This window comes from Corapipo altera, unplaced genomic scaffold (assembly GCF_003945725.1).
Source record: "Corapipo altera isolate COAL_440 unplaced genomic scaffold, ASM394572v1 24, whole genome shotgun sequence".
NCBI lineage: Eukaryota > Metazoa > Chordata > Aves > Passeriformes > Pipridae > Corapipo > Corapipo altera.
In genome coordinates this window covers 2940625-2957627 of record NW_020884903.1, presented here as the reverse complement: position 1 = coordinate 2957627, position 17003 = coordinate 2940625, and the positions used below count along the sequence as shown (strand labels likewise).

The 17003-nt window shown below is 42.1% G+C and overlaps 1 protein-coding gene across 1 annotated transcript in view; it reads left to right on the top strand.

Moving 5' to 3' along the window:
- Positions 1–315: 315 nt before the first annotated feature.
- Positions 316–17003, top strand: part of APCDD1 (APC down-regulated 1) — a 31338-nt gene continuing 14650 nt past the window's right edge. Inside the window, exons 1-3 of the mRNA XM_027651013.1 lie at positions 316–429; positions 9654–9837; positions 11510–12041. Of these exons, the coding sequence (XP_027506814.1) occupies positions 372–429; positions 9654–9837; positions 11510–12041 (774 nt within the window). The 5' untranslated portion in view covers positions 316–371. The remainder of the gene's footprint in view (positions 430–9653; positions 9838–11509; positions 12042–17003) is intronic.

Below are 17003 nucleotides of genomic sequence, written 5' to 3'. Positions count from 1 at the left end.
CAGAGACACCCCCGCCCCGCCCCGGGAGGAGTCCCCACCTCCCGACCACTCCTCCTCCTCCTGTTGGAAGGGGAAATATGAAGCGGAGCCGTCGCAGCGCTTCGCGGAGAAGAGTGAGGACGCGGCGGTGGAGCGGCGGGCATCCCTGGGCACCGAGCGGCGGCCGAGCCGGAGCCCTGCCGGGTCGGAGGTGGCGGCGTGCGGGGCGGAAGCCCTGAGGAGGGGGAGCGGCGGCGGCGCCCGGCCCCGGAGGGTGCTCGGCGGCCCCCGGCCCCGCCAGCCGCCTGCCCCCCAGCGCCGGGCCGTGGGCTGCCCGCGGCGGCGCTGAGGCGCGGGAGGTGGCGGCGGCCGGAGCGCTGCGAGGCGGGGAGATGTCCGCCCCGTATGGCAGCCTGATGCGGTACCTGTTCCCAGCCCTGCTGCTGCACGGTGAGTGCGGGGCGGCTGCCTGCGGGTCTCGGCCCGTGGGGTGGCCCGAAAAGCCGGCTGGGTTGCGAGGTTGCCCCAAAACCTCGCTGGTGGGGGGCAGAGGGTCGCGAGTGGGTGCGCTTTCCTGTCATGGCCGTGAGCACTGGGTCCCATCTGCTCGGCACGGGGAGCAGACAGGACCTGTCTCCTGACAGAGGAGCGGTCCGTGTGGATGGCGAGGCGGGCAGAGACCTCGGTGGCTCTGCCTGCAGCGCTGTGCTGGCGGGACCCCCGCGCAGCGGAGCGGCGGCCGACCGAGGTGGGTTAAGCCGCGCCTAAGGAGCCCCGCTCCGAAGTGAGTGTCGGCGGATTATGTTGCACGCCTGTGACTGCTTGGATGGAGCAGCTGGTCCGGGCGCCTCACACACAGTTTCTTTACTCGCCTCCGGGCAAGGGCTGGCTCTGCCGAACTCCAGGGAGTTTCGCCGAGACGCCCTGCGGGGTCCGCGTTCCACCGCTTCTTGAGAAGAGATCTTTTGCCATGGAGGTATTATCTGGAAAGCCTCCGGCAGCAGAGTGTGCCAGCCGCCGGGTCTTATGCCCAACTAAAATTGTTTTGCTGCAGAGCACAGAGACTCCGGGTGTTACTGCATACAGTCCCACTTTGACAGTCTCTCAGTTTAGCCCTGGACTGACATCTCTGAAACTGGCAAAATTTTAGTGAGAAAAGTCAGCCTGTTTAAACTTAAAAATTCATCTTGTAAACGATTTTTATACACTTAAATAACCCATCTTTCCAGAAACTCAGTGTTCTTCAAGAGGAACTTTTGAAAAGGAGGCTGTTTAATGAGCTGCTTAGGTATGTCTAACATTTGGCAGCCAGATTTGAAAAATCTGGGTGCGATACCATTCTGAAAGTGTGACTCAAGCTACTCAGTTATAGCATCGTTTTGAAGAGTGTTCCTAATTCTGAAGTCCTTTGTAGCATCCAGCATTCTTCAGTTAAATTTCTTAGGACCCCACGCTTGTAAAAACAGGATTTTTTTTTTTAACTGTTAAAATGCAAGTGACCTACATGGAATCAGTGGGATATCTGTGAGCTGGGGTAAGGATTTCAAAGCTATTCCTGGGGTTGATTTTGTGGGGCAGGGATTCTCTCTCTCTATGTTTGTACAAGTGCTAAGCACACAGATGGTATTTAATAAATAATAAAGAGCATGGGCTTCTGATGGTGTATTTTGTTTTGAGAAAGAAAGAGGAGGAGACTCTGTTCCCCAGGAGGGGATTTTATACCCTTCTCATAGCTCAGCAATGAAATCTGGAGAGCGCAGAAACATGTTTAGCTGATCCAGACCTGACGGGATGCCAGAGGTGTTCTTTAAAACTCTGTGATCTGAGATGTAGAATTTGAAATGGGAGGTTTGAAGTTAGAGGGTAAAGAGAGGAGGTGTAATTACAGGGTTGGACTCTCTGGCTCATCTGCTTGGAATTACAGAGGAGAGCTGAACCCTGGCTGGAGCAGGAAACAAATCAAGGCCAGTGATCAGATCAAAACAGCAGCTGCCAAAAGAGAATGAAGAAGGAAAATCATCTATTTCTTCCATATGCAGTTATATTTCACCAAATAACATAAACCTGAGTTCTTGTAGGAATATATAACTCTCCACCTTGTACATAAAGACAAATACCTTGTTAATGTAGCAGTGCACAGTTTGGATCAGAGTTGCAAGGTTTGGAAACTATCGTGCTCTTACAAACTTGGAAAAATATATCAGTGGCATATAATGCACTGAAATGTAGTGCATGTAAATGTATTTACCCTGTTAGTTTTAACTTGGTCAAGAGCTTTTCTTTCCATGCCTTGGAGTCAATAAAAGCATCCTTGGGTCAGCAGCTAGCCCGAATTGGTAATATGTAAGAATAACCACCAATCCCAGGGAACTGCAGTGTTAAAGCCTCTTTACAGCATGTGATGTTTTCTTTTTTGCATTTCTATTGCATGTGGCAATTTAAGGGTTAAAATTGAGTGAGTGTGGGTGGGTGGTTAAGGATTTTTAGGGCTTAAAGCTTTATAAAGCAAGTTAAAATGTCCTGTAAGGCTAAAGCTTCTGCTTTCATTACATTAAGAAATGCCTTCTTTAACATCACTGAATCAAAATTTGGAAAAACTTGTCCTCATTCGTCAAAAACCTGTATGGTGTCATTAAAAAAAAAAAAAAAAAGGTTTGCAGCTGGAAGTTGTCCATTATCACTGTTTTCTTTGCTTAGACGAAAAGCCACAGAAGTTTCAGATGTCAAACACTAAGATCATTTAGCTCTAGAAAGCCTGATTAATAAGAGCTATATTCAAGTGAATTCAAAACAAATTTGGCTAATTTCTTTTGTAAATGTAAACTTTTTTATTACAAATGCAGATGCTAAAAAGAAACTTTAGTCTATTTCCGATTATGCTACTCTTAGAGTAATGAATTAGAAACTTTAAAACAATTAGGTGATAACATCATGGAAATGGTACTAATAAAGATTATGAAGACAAGACTGACGGGCTTTTCAGAGCAGAACTTTGTGCTTTTAAAAGTTCTCTGGCAATATTGCTTAAGTTAGTTATATAGAAGTGTTTTATTTCAAAACCTTTTCAGGAAAGTAATAAGTAAATACATCAGAAGATATAAATACCCATAGCTATAAAATTAACATATACTGTGCTCTGTGCAAAAGGCATATGTGATCTGTTCCCTCAGTTAAATAATGCATTTCAAAATCTGGAAGACAATAAAGAGAAAGACTTCTAGCATTTGCACAGAGAGTTATAAGATGGACTCAATCTTGTTCCCAGTTTTGTCAGTGTAAACTCTTTCACTCATCTTTGTAGCTTGACCGGGGGCTAAAAGTGGCAAGATGTAGATGTCATCAACAGCAAGGGTAATTTTTTTTGTGTTTTGTAGGGTGTCTGTAGGAAGTAGGCTGCCATGTGATGAGGCCCAAAACTAGCCTCAACCACGCTGAAGGCAAATACCTTTAGCTAGTCAAATCAAGGGTAATATTTTATTATTGAGATGATGCTTTAAGCAAGGCTTATAGAGGGTAGGATTATATGTAGTGAGGATTATTAGCATTGTCTTTGCTCAGGCACAAGTCCCATTGAAGTTAGGGGCAGTTCTGGAATAAATCCCAGTGCCAGGGTGTGGGTGGAAGACAGGGCAGATGTCTTTGACAGATGTTTCTTTCAAAGAGGGCAAGGCCAAACTACCATTGATATTGAACTGCACTGACATCCCAGCACTGCACCCACTCATGTTGGTGGCAGAGTTCCCGCTGCCCTGAAGGGAGGTGAGCTTTAACCCTTCAGGGTTTCATAAACAAGCCCACACTCTAGGCAGTGCTGTTTCACCTTGCGTGGGTAGCAGCAGCCATCCTAAAGAGCTTCAACTAAGCAGACGTTATGGGCTGTGTAACTGGTGCTTGTTTCTCTGATCTCTTCCAAGATGGGGCATTGAGTAAGGACTGAGCTGTAGGGTAACAGGGGACTCTATGCTGGGCCTCTCAAGTTTGGGGGGAGTTAACTTTTAACTGTACCTCCTAAACATGCTTTAGATCTCTCCTCAGAATCTTCCATGCTCTGAAACATTCAAAATTGTGTCTCTTGGGAAGCTTATGTGGAAACTCTGCATGCACAAGAGAGGCAACAGATACATGTGAAAGGAAGTCATTGTCCTGTTTGCTTCCACGGCCATAAAACCCGGCTTTCCTTTCCCAACCCTTTTGTTTGTAGTTGCTAATTTAGGTCCCAGTCCTTCAAGGACTCTTTGAAGTTTCAAGTGCAGGGAAAACACTGGTAAACACAGATCAGGGCTTGGTAACAGGACGTTATATTCTCCATGGCAATTATGTAAGTTTACTGAGCTAAAGGCCTGCCATGGGCATTATCTTACACTACCCCACATCAAGAAAGAGCATAATCCAAATGTCTGTTTATTTAATTGTGCAGGGCAACTGCCCAGATAAGGAGAGCTATAAAGTTAATCCAGCCAATTATTCTTTATCTGTTGTAAGGTTTTTCAAGTTTCAGACAAGTTCTAACTTGAAAAGAGATTGCTGCAGGAATAAAGCATGAATGTTAAAATGTTTCTATCAGAGATGAAGCCATTGCATATTTTGAACTTGTGCTATCACTCAAGGTTTTTTAATTCATAATAAAATTGTGCTTGTCTGTATTTACATTGCTAGAAATTAAAAGAAAAAAAAAAAAGAAAGAAAGAAAGGTGAAGTGGTTCCTGCAGAGCAATCCCAGCCTAAATCCAGGTTTGAATCCTACTTTCAGGTAACATATATTCTCCTATTTAGCAAAGGATGAACCTGCTGAACACCTGGTAGCTTTGAAACTGGTTTGAAGTGCTACACTTGGACATGTTTGAAGCCATGGCTTAGATTCTGGTAGAGGTGTTCATTAAACTGATAAAATCTAAACAGGTTAATATTTAAGATTATTTGCCTTATACTTTAGCAGTCTGGCATAGCTGTGAACAGAATTTGGCCAGGGTATTTAGGCATGAATTAAATTAAAACTATTTGTGTTCGAGCACAACTCTGCTTGAACTCAACGTTATCTTTGTTGCAATTGTATTTGCATACTATTTTGCATACTATTTTAAAGAAAACCTAAACATTTATTCTAGCAGCTTGCAATTTTTTGCAGAAATGTTGGCGGAAAGCTTTGCTGTAACCATTTTTGATACACGTTTGGGTAACGGGCTGCCAACAGATTGCCCTTTTAAGATTTGTATTTTACTCGCGGCTATGTGCAGAAATCTTTGAAGAACTTTGAAGTAACCTATCTTCCCTTAACAATTATTTTTATCTTCAATGGTTGTTCCCACATCAGACAAAGGTTTATAAGCGAACCTGAGAGCCTGAAGCCCTCTGTCTGGTGTGATGCGTGCTCCTATCCGTGTCTTAACCGGAGTGGCAGCTGTACAGACCTCCACTTTCCCACTCAGACGGATGTTGCATTCTTCCCCTGTAAAGTGTGATCTGTGAGGGTCTGGGCAGGGATCCCCAGTGAGCTGTAGCACCTCTCATGCTGTATTCAATTAGTTTAATGCTAAAGCTGTGACCTACACTGCTAGAGCTTGATTTTGAAAGAGAAGCTCATCATAAAATGGTTTTATTTTGCTTTGTTTTTCTACCTGGCATTTCTGATGGATTCTGGAATTTTCCTTTTCCTTTTGGACTTGATCCTTTGTGAAAACAGACACTATGGAGTGGGTGATACAATTGTATGGTCTCTGGTTGTGGTCTAACTAAAATGAGAGCCAACCACAGGCTTCACGAAATTATTGCTGTTGGTCTCGTGCAGAGATTTGTTTGTTTGTTTGTTTGTTTGAAGTCTGTCACACTTTTGAGTAATTTTATGGTGGGTGGATTTTGTTTTTATTTTTTTAACAAGTGGGTAAGATTCCTCCGTAACACACAAAAATTTAAACAGTCAGTCAGAGTCTGAGATATTCTCAGTTGAGTCTGAGATGCTCAGTCATGGACATACTGAAACCTACCATCTGTCAGTGCTGTAGGGAATAGCGGACTTGGATCTCCTTGAATGAAAGTAATGGCTCCAACTATGTTGCAACTGCATCTATGCTCCAAAGTGGGCTTCTAAAGACTCACGAAATCCTTTTCCCAGTTTTGTGAATGCCTGTTTTAGCGCTGAGTCTTCCAGCAGTGTCCCATTTAACATGGCCAAATGGATCTCTTAAAATTAGTGACATCATCCCTGCAGGACCTAATTTTTGCAGAACAAAACCTCATGTGCGCTGCCAAGGATGGAGCAGGAGGACACTGCTCTGCTTCTGAGCACCTGTTGCAAGGAAAAACACAGGAAGATGGTGTTTGGTTTACTGCTCTGTGTGGGAAGCGTATCGCTGGTCTTGTGTTTGATCTGCAGATGGCACAAGAGGAAGTTGTGTCTCCTTTGTATGGTAGTTATATCTACAGACATATGTCAGTAATTACAAAAATGTTGAAATGATTACTTTGTAAGGAAGTAAATTAACTATTTCCTTGCCCTAGCAAGGCAAACATAGCTAAAGGTCACATAGCTGTCTCTTAATTTTACACTGTATTTCATATTCTGATATTTGGGTCCTATTGATGTGATGTTGCTTAGCATTATTGAGAGCAGCCCAGAGGAGAAAGACTTGAGGGTCTTGGTTGATGAGAAGCTCAATATGTCTTGGGAATGTGTGCTTGCAGCCCAGAATGCCAAATGTATCCTGGGCTGCATCAAAAGCAGCATGGCCAGCAGGTTGAGGGAGGTGATTCTGCCCTTCTTCTCTGCTCTGGTGAGACCCCACCTCAAGTACTGTGTCCGGCTCTGGGTTCCCCAACAGAAGAAGGACATGGACCTGTTGGAACGAGTCCAGAGGAGAGCCAAGAAGATAATCAGAGGGTTGAAGCACCTCTCCTATGAACACAGGCTAAGAGAGCTGGGGTTGTTCAGCCTGGAGAAGAGAAGGCCCTGCTCTAGTAGCATGTGTCCCTGCCCATGGTTGGGGGGTTTGGAACTGAATAAACTTTGTCTCTTCCAACTCAAACCATTCTATGATTCTACGTGTGTGTTTTCTACATCTCTCCCTCTGTCTCTGCAACCTTCATTATGTTCTTATGCTGGTCTTGATTACCTAAACTTGTTCTTGCCTTCATTTGTCACAGTTGGATGGACAGAGTCCCAAACAAATACCCCCTTTTCAGGTACAGGTCTCTAGGGCTATTGATGCAAATTTCCCTTCCGTTCACTGGTGGCAGTTTATCATTTGCAAGTTGCAGACAGAACTATGTACATGTAACATGAAGAGCTGGGACACAATTGCTTTTTGAGCTTTATCAAAGAGAAGACACTGTATAATACCACATAAAGTTTGACTCCTTTTCAAAAACTCCTTCTTTTCATTATTTCCTTCAGGGAATAATTGAGAATGTCTAATGTGGTCACTGTGTTTTCTTCTTTGATATGTGCACATATAAGATGCTATCCTCCCACAGAAGGATTTTTACTTGAAGAAATTAAATGCCCAAGTATGCTTACATGAATAAATCATTTCTATTCATGTATTCATGAATCATATGACATGAGCTAGGCAAAATACAACTGCTTAAAAGCAAGTAGTATAATAAATATGCCTTGGAAATAGTCACTTGAACAATTTCAAAACCTCCTCTTGGTGGGAGATTTCAAATACTTAACAACTTCAAGAGGAAATGTAAATTTCCAGTCTTTTCCAGTATGAGAAAATGTGTCTGCAGGAGACATCCTGTTGAAAGTTAGCACTGGTGGCTACAACCTCTACCAGGTACCTTGCAGGCAGTGTCAACTCTGATCCAAAAGATGCTTTGAGTCTGGGTAGTCAAGCAGAGCATCACCCTACCTTGGCCATACCATTTCTGATGCTGCTTTACCATTTCTGGCTGCAGAATGGGAGAAGTTTGGTGCTAACATGAGTGACTCTGCTCAGCAATGTGGAAATACCTGAGAAGCCTTGACTTCCAGAAAGGGAGAAATACTGACCCCCTGAAAATCAAGCTTCTTGGAAGGGCATCTCAGATGACATGCTCAAATATCAAAGCATCCCTAGTATTTATTACCCTTTAGAAAGCAAGGCCATAAATCCCCATTCACATCGAAGAATTGTTTGTAACCTGCAACAAAGCTACCAGATTTTCCAGTAGACTTTGTGAGGTTGTATTCATTAATCTCATTAAATCTTGGAATCATTTGGTGGTGAGCACTGTTTAGATTCAGGTATTTATTGCATTCTTTCTGATTGTTCTTTACCCTGTCTACTGGATAAGTCCTTGCCTCTGTTTAGCTTAGGAATTGCCATTTTTAAATGGTTGACATTTTTAGCAATGCCATTTTCCCAGGTATTACCCAAGTTTCTTCTGGAAGATCTAAGACCTAGCCAACATAATGAATCACTGACACCTGGTTTTTTGTAGGTTTTTTTTTTGAGTAGGAAATGGCAAAGGTTTAAGACAGTGCCTACTTAACACCAAATAATACTGATTTTTTTTTTTGTAAGTTCTGTAGTGATGCTGCACACTGCCCAAGCATGTGCCCAAGTGTTACATGGGGTCTGGGACATAAAGTGTAGGACCCTGTCTTAGGTGGCTTGGCACAGTGTAGGGTTGCACCACACATTGATGATCCCCAACTGTGCAATTTCTGAGCCTGGTCATCTAAAAAGGCACTAGAAAAGGCGGGCATCAATCCCAGACTCTGCCCCTGGGAGCATGTTTCACCAAGACATCCCTTTCCTGAGATGGCTGCCCAAACTTCCCAGGCACTCAACGAACTGCTCCATCCACCCCATATCCATTTTCTAGCCCTCTCTGGTACTCATATTCCTTCTGGCAATGTAACACATTTCCCAACACTTTATGTAAGGTTCATGTTTGTCACCTTTTAACCCCTAGATGTGTGTTTTTCTTTTGATCCATGTTTTCAAACATATCTAAGAGCAGGCTGTGCCTAAAAGAGTAAAGACACATTCCTTTTCAAGCTATGTATTCATTTTGTTCAATTAATATTGCGTAGAGAGCGTGCTGGTGGATTTTGCATGTATACATTACTAGAAACCAAAATTACTGTGTACTGGAGATAAAGTTAGCTTCTGAAATTCTTTTTCCCCTTTAAAATAAAAATAGCACAATCTGCCTTTAATTGACCATCTCAGACATCACAGAGGCTTCCTGTGTGCAGAGGCTTTGCTTTTAATATCTGTTTTCCCTTGACTTTTAAGAGTAGTCTTTATTTGCAAGTTTATTATAGAAGCATTCAAATTAGAGGTGGGCTGAAACCGCAAAGTTTATGTCCGGACCTGGATACAACTTTCTAAGAGTTTGAAGGTCCAGGTTTTTGATTGTTCTGACCAGAGATTACAGAGGTGTCTATAAAATTCATTTTCAGAGCCACATCTCCTGGGTGTGGAAACACAACACTTTGCTCAAGCTCTTTTCCCTAGTGTATTTCGTAAAGCAAATTTATGTAGTGGAATATTAGTGGTCTGACAGAAAGGGAGAGCTTCCTGTAAGTTTTTTTCAGATGAGAAAAATAAATGTAAGCAGTATTTGTCCAGAAACTTAACAACACGAACAAATGTTGTTCAACTCAAGATGTTCACAGTCTTTTTTATCATGTTGAAGCCCTTCTCAGCAGGGTCTAATGATATAATTTACACTTTCTATCACAGGGCTGGGAGAAGGTTCTGCTCTTCTTCACCCAGACAGCAGGTCCCACCCTCGGTCCTTGGAGAAGAGTGCGTGGAGGGCTTTCAAGGAGTCACAGTGTCATCACATGCTGAAACACCTTCACAATGGAGCTCGGATCACTGTGCAGATGCCTCCCAATATTGAGGGCCACTGGGTCTCTACTGGGTAAGGAAAGATAAAACAAGATGCTGGAGATGGGGAAGAGAAGAGGGTGAAGGAGCAGAGAGGGAAGGGTGAATATTCCCACTTTAAGCAGTAGGGGAAATACTTTCTTTAATATGGTGATGCTCTAAATTCCAGATGCTCTCTATATGCTTATGCATAAAAGGAGAAGGAGTAGCATTATGTACATTAGAATAGCATGCTATAAAGCTGTCTTGATGAATCAATTTATAATCTGGATTTTAAACAGCATGCTGTGAAATATCTTTAAATCTCTCTTTGAATAGGAAGAAGCCTACCAACTTGTCAAAGTGAATGCTTATTTAAACATAACATTGTACTGTATTTGTCTACATGCATTAGATCCATTGAATGAGTACTTGTTTCCAGAGCATGTGTCTAGCACAGGTTTTATTAGCAAAAGAAAATTAAGAAGCTGTATTTCGCTAGTTCTATAACTCTTTACACATGATGACTTGTAATTGAGAGAGCCATTTTGCTTCCTGTGTCTCAGCAGACAATACTCACATCCTCATTTGAAGTGACTTGTAGTAGGAAAGACTGGGTTTTTTTTAACAGAGTGTATTTCAGGATGAGAGGAAATGGTTGCACCAGAGAAGGTTTAGATTAGATATTAGGAAAAAGTTCTTCACTGTAAGGGTATTCAGGCACTGGAATAGGCTACTCAGGGAAGTGGGGGAGTCACTGTCTCTGGAAGAGTTCAAAAGGCATGTGAATGTGGCCCTTGGAATGTGGTTTGGTGGTGAACATGGCAGTGCTGGATTAATGGTTGGACTCAATGGTCTTAGAGGTATTTTCCAACCTTAATGATTCTATGAATCTATTTATGTTAAGCAGTGTAGAGGTGACAAGGGGAACAAGTCTGAAGGCACAAAAGGGCTTTCTACAGGAAGTGGAATTTAACTGCTACTTACACTTTCAGAAAAAAAAAGAAGAAAAAACCAAAACAAACAAACAAAAAAACAAAACAAAAAACCAACCAAACAAAAAACCAACAAACAAAAACTAAAAACAAAACAAAAAACCAAACAAAAACAAACAAACAAACAAAAAACCCGCCCTGAATATTGCATGGTCCAAATTCAAGCCAGGTAGAAGTTTTGCATTAACAGTCAGAAGTTTGTGTTAGCTGCCAGCCGTGTTGAATGTTTGAGTGGGAAATCTGAGGACATGATCCTACATGTCCTCAGCAGACCAGAGCTCATAGAACTCACACTGAGAAGCTTCTACTGCAGCTTAGAAGCCAGTTCTTTGTGCTATTCCGTGGACATACAGCACTTCACTTTCTGATGTTATCAGTCTTTCTGCTAAATCTACCATGCAAAAGAGAGGAATAGATGTTTAAAAGTCTGCTACTTTTTTCAGTGAAGAATTGATTCACATGGCGGTCCTAAACAAAAAGAAAAAGCAAAACATGATTTGAAGTATTTAAACCTAGAAGATAAAGCCTTTAGATATGATCACATTAATAACAGCAGAGGGAATTGTTGATTAATCAGCAGGCCACAGATGACTAGTTCCTGTTTATTCCCATTCATGCCGGGGGGCATTAGCACCAAGGTGTCTCTGGGTCTGGGTCTTGTTGCCTGTAGTGTACATGATGTGCCACCTTGCTAAAATTTTGTTTCCACACTTTCTTTCTTTCTTCCCACAGCTGCGAAGTTAGAGCAGGCCCAGAGTTCATCACAAGATCTTACAGGTTCTACCACAATAATACTTTCAAGGCCTACCAGTTCTATTATGGTGGCAATCGCTGCACAAACCCCATCTACACGTTAGTTATACGTGGCAAAATACGCCTCCGGCAGGCGTCCTGGATCATCCGAGGGGGCACTGAAGCTGACTATCAGCTACGCAACATACAGATCATATGCCACAACGAAGCAGTAGCCAAAAGATTAAGTGAGTTGGTGAATCACACATGTCCTGGATTTATCCCAGAAGATAGTCCCTGGGAGCAGGATGTGAGTTACGATTTGCTGAGAGAAGAGAATGGCTGTGAATGCACCAAAGCTCTGAATTTTGCCATGCATGAACTCCAGCTGATCCGTGTGGAGAAGCAGTACCTGCACCACAATTTAGACCACCTTGTGGAGGAGCTGTTCCTCGGAGACATTCACACTGATGCTGCTCAGAGGAGGTACTATCGGCCCTCTAGTTATCAACCTCCCCTTCAAAATGCCAAGGTAAGTGTGTGTGTGTGTGTGTATATATGCCCTCTTTTTGAGATACTGGTGGCAAAGCCCAGATTACTCAGTTCTTCTGAGCAGTGTAACCTAAAATGTAGATGTGCTTATATATAAGCACATATAAGTGGTCTGTTGCAGCCTTACAGATGGTGTAGCCACTTAACAAAAGATCACAGAACTTATTTTGTGAGAATAGTAACTTTGCTGTTGTTTATGTGACTGCATCAAATATGCAAAAAAGTAGTCTGGTGAACTGAGGCCAATAAAGGCCACTCTGAAGATGGAATCAAAAACTTGTAGGCAGAGATGGGAGTGGTTGGCCAGAACCATGGCTGTAGGCTAGCAGCTGAGAAGAAGGTTTCATACAGAGCTGAGAAAGGAGAAGAGGAACATGCATCAGTGGATGCTTGTATAGCTGTGGGCGTGCCAGGGAGAGAGGAAATTGAATTCCATCAGCATATGAAGGTTGGGTGATCCATAACCGGAAGAGGAGAAGAGGAAATTGGAAGGGGCAGCATGAAGGGTAAAAAACTGGTGGGCTGTGCAGGCATACACATTAATGAAATGAAAAACAGGTGAATTTTGAATGGGGCTCTAATTCCATTTGATAGTTCAGTTTTCAGAGGGGCCTCGAAGTGTCCTCCACTTCACTGGGAAGTGATCAACCCGTAGTAAGCTAAATACAACTCAAACAGGAGGAGTAGGCACTGATGGCCTGTAACAGGAAGGCTGTGTATAGATCTTTCCTGGTGACAATTCAAAGGCAGGCAGCAATTGGAACCACATTGCCAGGTACCACTGCTGCCGTCGGTGTGCCCCAGCTGGGTGCTGCCACAGCATCACTTCCAGCTAATGCATTACCACCATTTTTAATCACCTAGTCACGAATGGTCCAAAAATCAGCTACAGCTTATCAGCAATAGCAGGAAACACAACAGGGAAAGGGAGAGTTTTGATGAAAAAGCCTTGGCTTTCCTTTCCATTCAAAACCATGGGTTGTGTCTGCCTCCTCTGAATATCAAATTTTAATACTTCAGGACCTTTTGTGACCTGCCTTTTTTAATTGTTTTATAGCTGTTTTATGGCCTATAAAACAGGTATCATTTTAATCTACAGTCAACTGTGTTTCTGTATGAAAATTGTTGTCATTTCTGTCATTCTTATACTCTCTTCAAATGACCACAGGCAAATTTAAATTTTCTTTTTAAATCTATTTATCTTCCCAAAATAGAGAGTTTCAGCAGCAGCAGATGAACCACAACACAATCCTCATAAAAATTTTGATTTTCTTTAATTAATTAAACAAGCACATCGACTCACTTTACTTATTTGAGAGTGAGGGTTCTTTGCTAAATCTCTTCCTTGAAGGTATCTGCTGATAGAAATTATCAGACACCAGCTATATTGTATCTGTTCTAGAAAATATTGTGCATCTTTTTCTGACCACATGAACAGAGACAAAATCTTGATTTAATTCACTGTAGCTGAGTATTTTTTTCTGGTCTAATCTACTTGTCTTATTACGGGCTGACAGATAACATAGTAAATGCCTACACTTCCACCTTGTAGTAGTTTCATTACAGTCAGAACAGTCCAATATACTCTCAGCCAGCTTTATGAAATTAAGCTTGTTGTCCAGGTCTGCTGTAATTTTAGGACAAACTGGTGATGATTCTCCTGCCTGTCTGTTCTGCTACTGTAACATCTCTTTTTCCCTCTAAAATATAGCCCCTTTAAAATACAATTCTCAAATATAAGGGATCGAATCTTGCATAAGAGGCCTGTTTCTTTGGACAGGTTAGCTAAATAAACAATGAGAGCACTGATACTCTCATTTATGTTCACAAAGCCCAATATTTCAGGCATGATCCAATCCATTCTGACATGAGTGGGTGACACCTCTATGTGGAAGAAGAGAGCAGGTTCAGCCTGCCTGCCTGAGTCACCTTACACACTGTTATCCTGCAGCCCAACATGTCCAGATGGTCCCAAGCACTCCAATCAGGAGAGCCTGCAGTGTGGATCACAGGGGAGGCTTCCATGTCATATATATACAAGAACTGGGGGAAAGGAAAAGTGATTTTTGGTAACCAGCTCTTGGCAAGCCTGAATCATTGAGGCTGAATTTATGACACTGGAAGCCCATTCGTAACAGTACTAATGGTGACAGAAAGTGCTGACACTATAGAAAGCACAGCTTAACTCGGAGTACACCAAAATACATATAGATTCCAGCTCTCCGTGGTGAAACTGAGTAGTTTAATAAATGGGGCCCCCAGGTCCTGACTTGCAGGCTACTGCTCAACTCCGAGTTTGGCCAGTTATGACTTCTGACAAGTTACATTACTTCTTTTTCTCCTGCAGACATTGTCTCCATGGTCTGCTTGGTTCCCACAATGTATGTATAGCATATATACATAATATATATGCAGCATCTGGATTGCTGGGATACCAATCTCAGCTGGAGCCTTCAATGGCAAAAGATGTGTAGGTTTAACACAAGTTTTGAGTGTGCAACAATGCAGCTTCTCTTTATGTTTTCTAGTGGGTCCCTCATGTGCAGATTTGACATGAGATTTCTCTCAAGAGAAGCTGGGCCTGCTGATACTAAGCTTTCAGCATGATATTAACAGCAATATCCCTGAAAAATGAACCTTTGCCTTAGCTGCCATGAAAGATCCCTGGGTCCTGATTTGTACCTAAGCATGAAATTCTCTATACCAGCAGGTTCTCAGCGCAGCTGTCTGACCTAGTGTTTGCCAAGTGGAAGAAGAATAGTAACAGAAGTGCTTTTTTTTTTTAAAAAAAAGGGTCCAGGCAAACATACCGTTGAAAGGTTATAACCCTTCTTTTTTGAACTCTTTTCCTTTTCTAATTGTTGCTCCACTGGGACCCAGCTGAAAATGAGTTTAAATGCTAAATTGAGTTTAAAACTACAAGTCACAGACTCCTCTGGAAACTGGACACCATGAATAAATAGAAACGTTAAATCAACTTGTTTTTTTAAGGTTTCCACAGTCATACCAAGAGGTTGGGGAGGCCAGGAAATTGCCTCTGAAGTGAATCAGGTGTATTGTGTGGAATCTTTCATTTAAGGCTTTTTTCATTTCCTTTTTATTTATTTATGTTTTAGACTTATACAGGCCTGCCTAAAATAAGTTAAGAGGATTCACATTTTGAGTTAAATTTATAGTTAAACCTCTATATAGAAGAAAGTTCCACCCAGCTCAAGAGTTTACACAGCCTGTAAATTGGATGTGGTAGCCACATTCATTACTTGTGTGGTTGAAATGAATGGTAATTAAAAGCAAATGATTGCTGGATATGTTAGGAATGCCAAAGGCCCATGATCAGGACTTTAAACAAATACAGTTGGACCTTATCCAAACTCCTGCAGTGATTTCACCACAGGATGGTAAATCAAAAGGGCTGTCCAAAAACCAGACAGCTTTATGCTGAGCTACAAATCTGAATAAATTCACAGATTACAGTATCTCAAGTGCTCATATAAAATCAGGGAGCTTTTAAAAACATATAATATGTCATTTCTTAAGGCTTTACAAATTCTCTTAGATAAGAGCATACCTTAAACAAATTCCTCTCATAAAATACACGGAAGTTCCTGAGTGCAGATGATGAATAGGTCACTATATAGATTTATCTTAGCCGTTTCCTGACCTGGCTCAAGACATCAGTTAGGACTGACTGATGAATGGAGATGAACATCTTTGATGTCCCTTGGCGTTGCAAGTGTATCAAGTGATTCAAGATATTGCCCATGAAACTTCTTCAGCTAGCATGAAACGGCAGGCTGGGGAAACTGCTTGGCCATCATTATGTATACTACAAAAAATGTTCCCAATTAGGATGACACCAAGGAGGCTGCATGATTAGTTGTAAAATCACAAATGTATACAGGGACTTGTAGCATGAAGAAAGGCTTGAATGCAGTATTTGTTCGCTGTGCGGCACAGATGATGTTTTCAGAGATGTCTGCTCCAAACTACAGAAAATGTGTACAAGAGCAGTTATGGGAGACTTATTTCACATGTAATTGCCTCAGTCATATTGCTTTGTAAACAAAGAACTCCTTGAGCTATTTTATCATTAGCAGAGTAACAGGAAAGATCAGAGCAGGACTATGACGACCGGTCATTCTAGTTAGATCATTGTTTAGGAATAAGGCCAGAGTGGTCTGGAACATCACAAGAAGCCTAGAAAGTGCTAGGGTAACCTTCGCTCTTTGTCATGCTCAAACATTTGCTGGCCACGCTCTTTCAGTAGGACATTTTCCCTTGAAAATGTTATTCCAGTGGATTAGTTGTCTTTTACAGGTTTATTCACCTCTGGGAGCTGACTTCCAGCAGCACTTGGCATTTGCAGATAATACAGATTCAATGTATGGAGACTGGTGTCAGGGCTTTGCTTTAGCCAGGTGGTGAAAGAACAAAGTGTGCAAAGTTTTCTGTGCTTTTCAGAATTTGAGTCTTCATCTCTTTGAAATCCAGTGACTTCATCTATAGGGGAATGTTATGTACTTGAGGAGCTCACGGGGAAATGCAATCATAAGTTAATAAATAGAAGTTCAACATGTGAAGTGCCTCAGAGAAATATGCAAAACATTATCTCAACCAAAAAGTAAAATATTGGCAGACAAAACTCCTTTGTTTGCCTGAGTAGTGCCACTAGACATTTAGATTAAGCCAAGACTTGAAGGGTTCCTTTTGTTCATTATTACTTGAAAAAGGCTCTTGGTTGGGGAAATTGTGAGGGGAAGCAAAGAAAGAATATTTAGAAGAATGTTCAAATGGGTTAATTCCAGGTTTATGAACAGTAACAGTGTGTGTTGTGCCCTGCAGAGATGAGAGAAGCAAACAGCTTCTAGCTGAGGTTGGCCCTTGCCATCCTTGGCAGTGCTGTCGGCTGTGGCCCTGCTCCTTTGAAGCTGCCACATCTGCA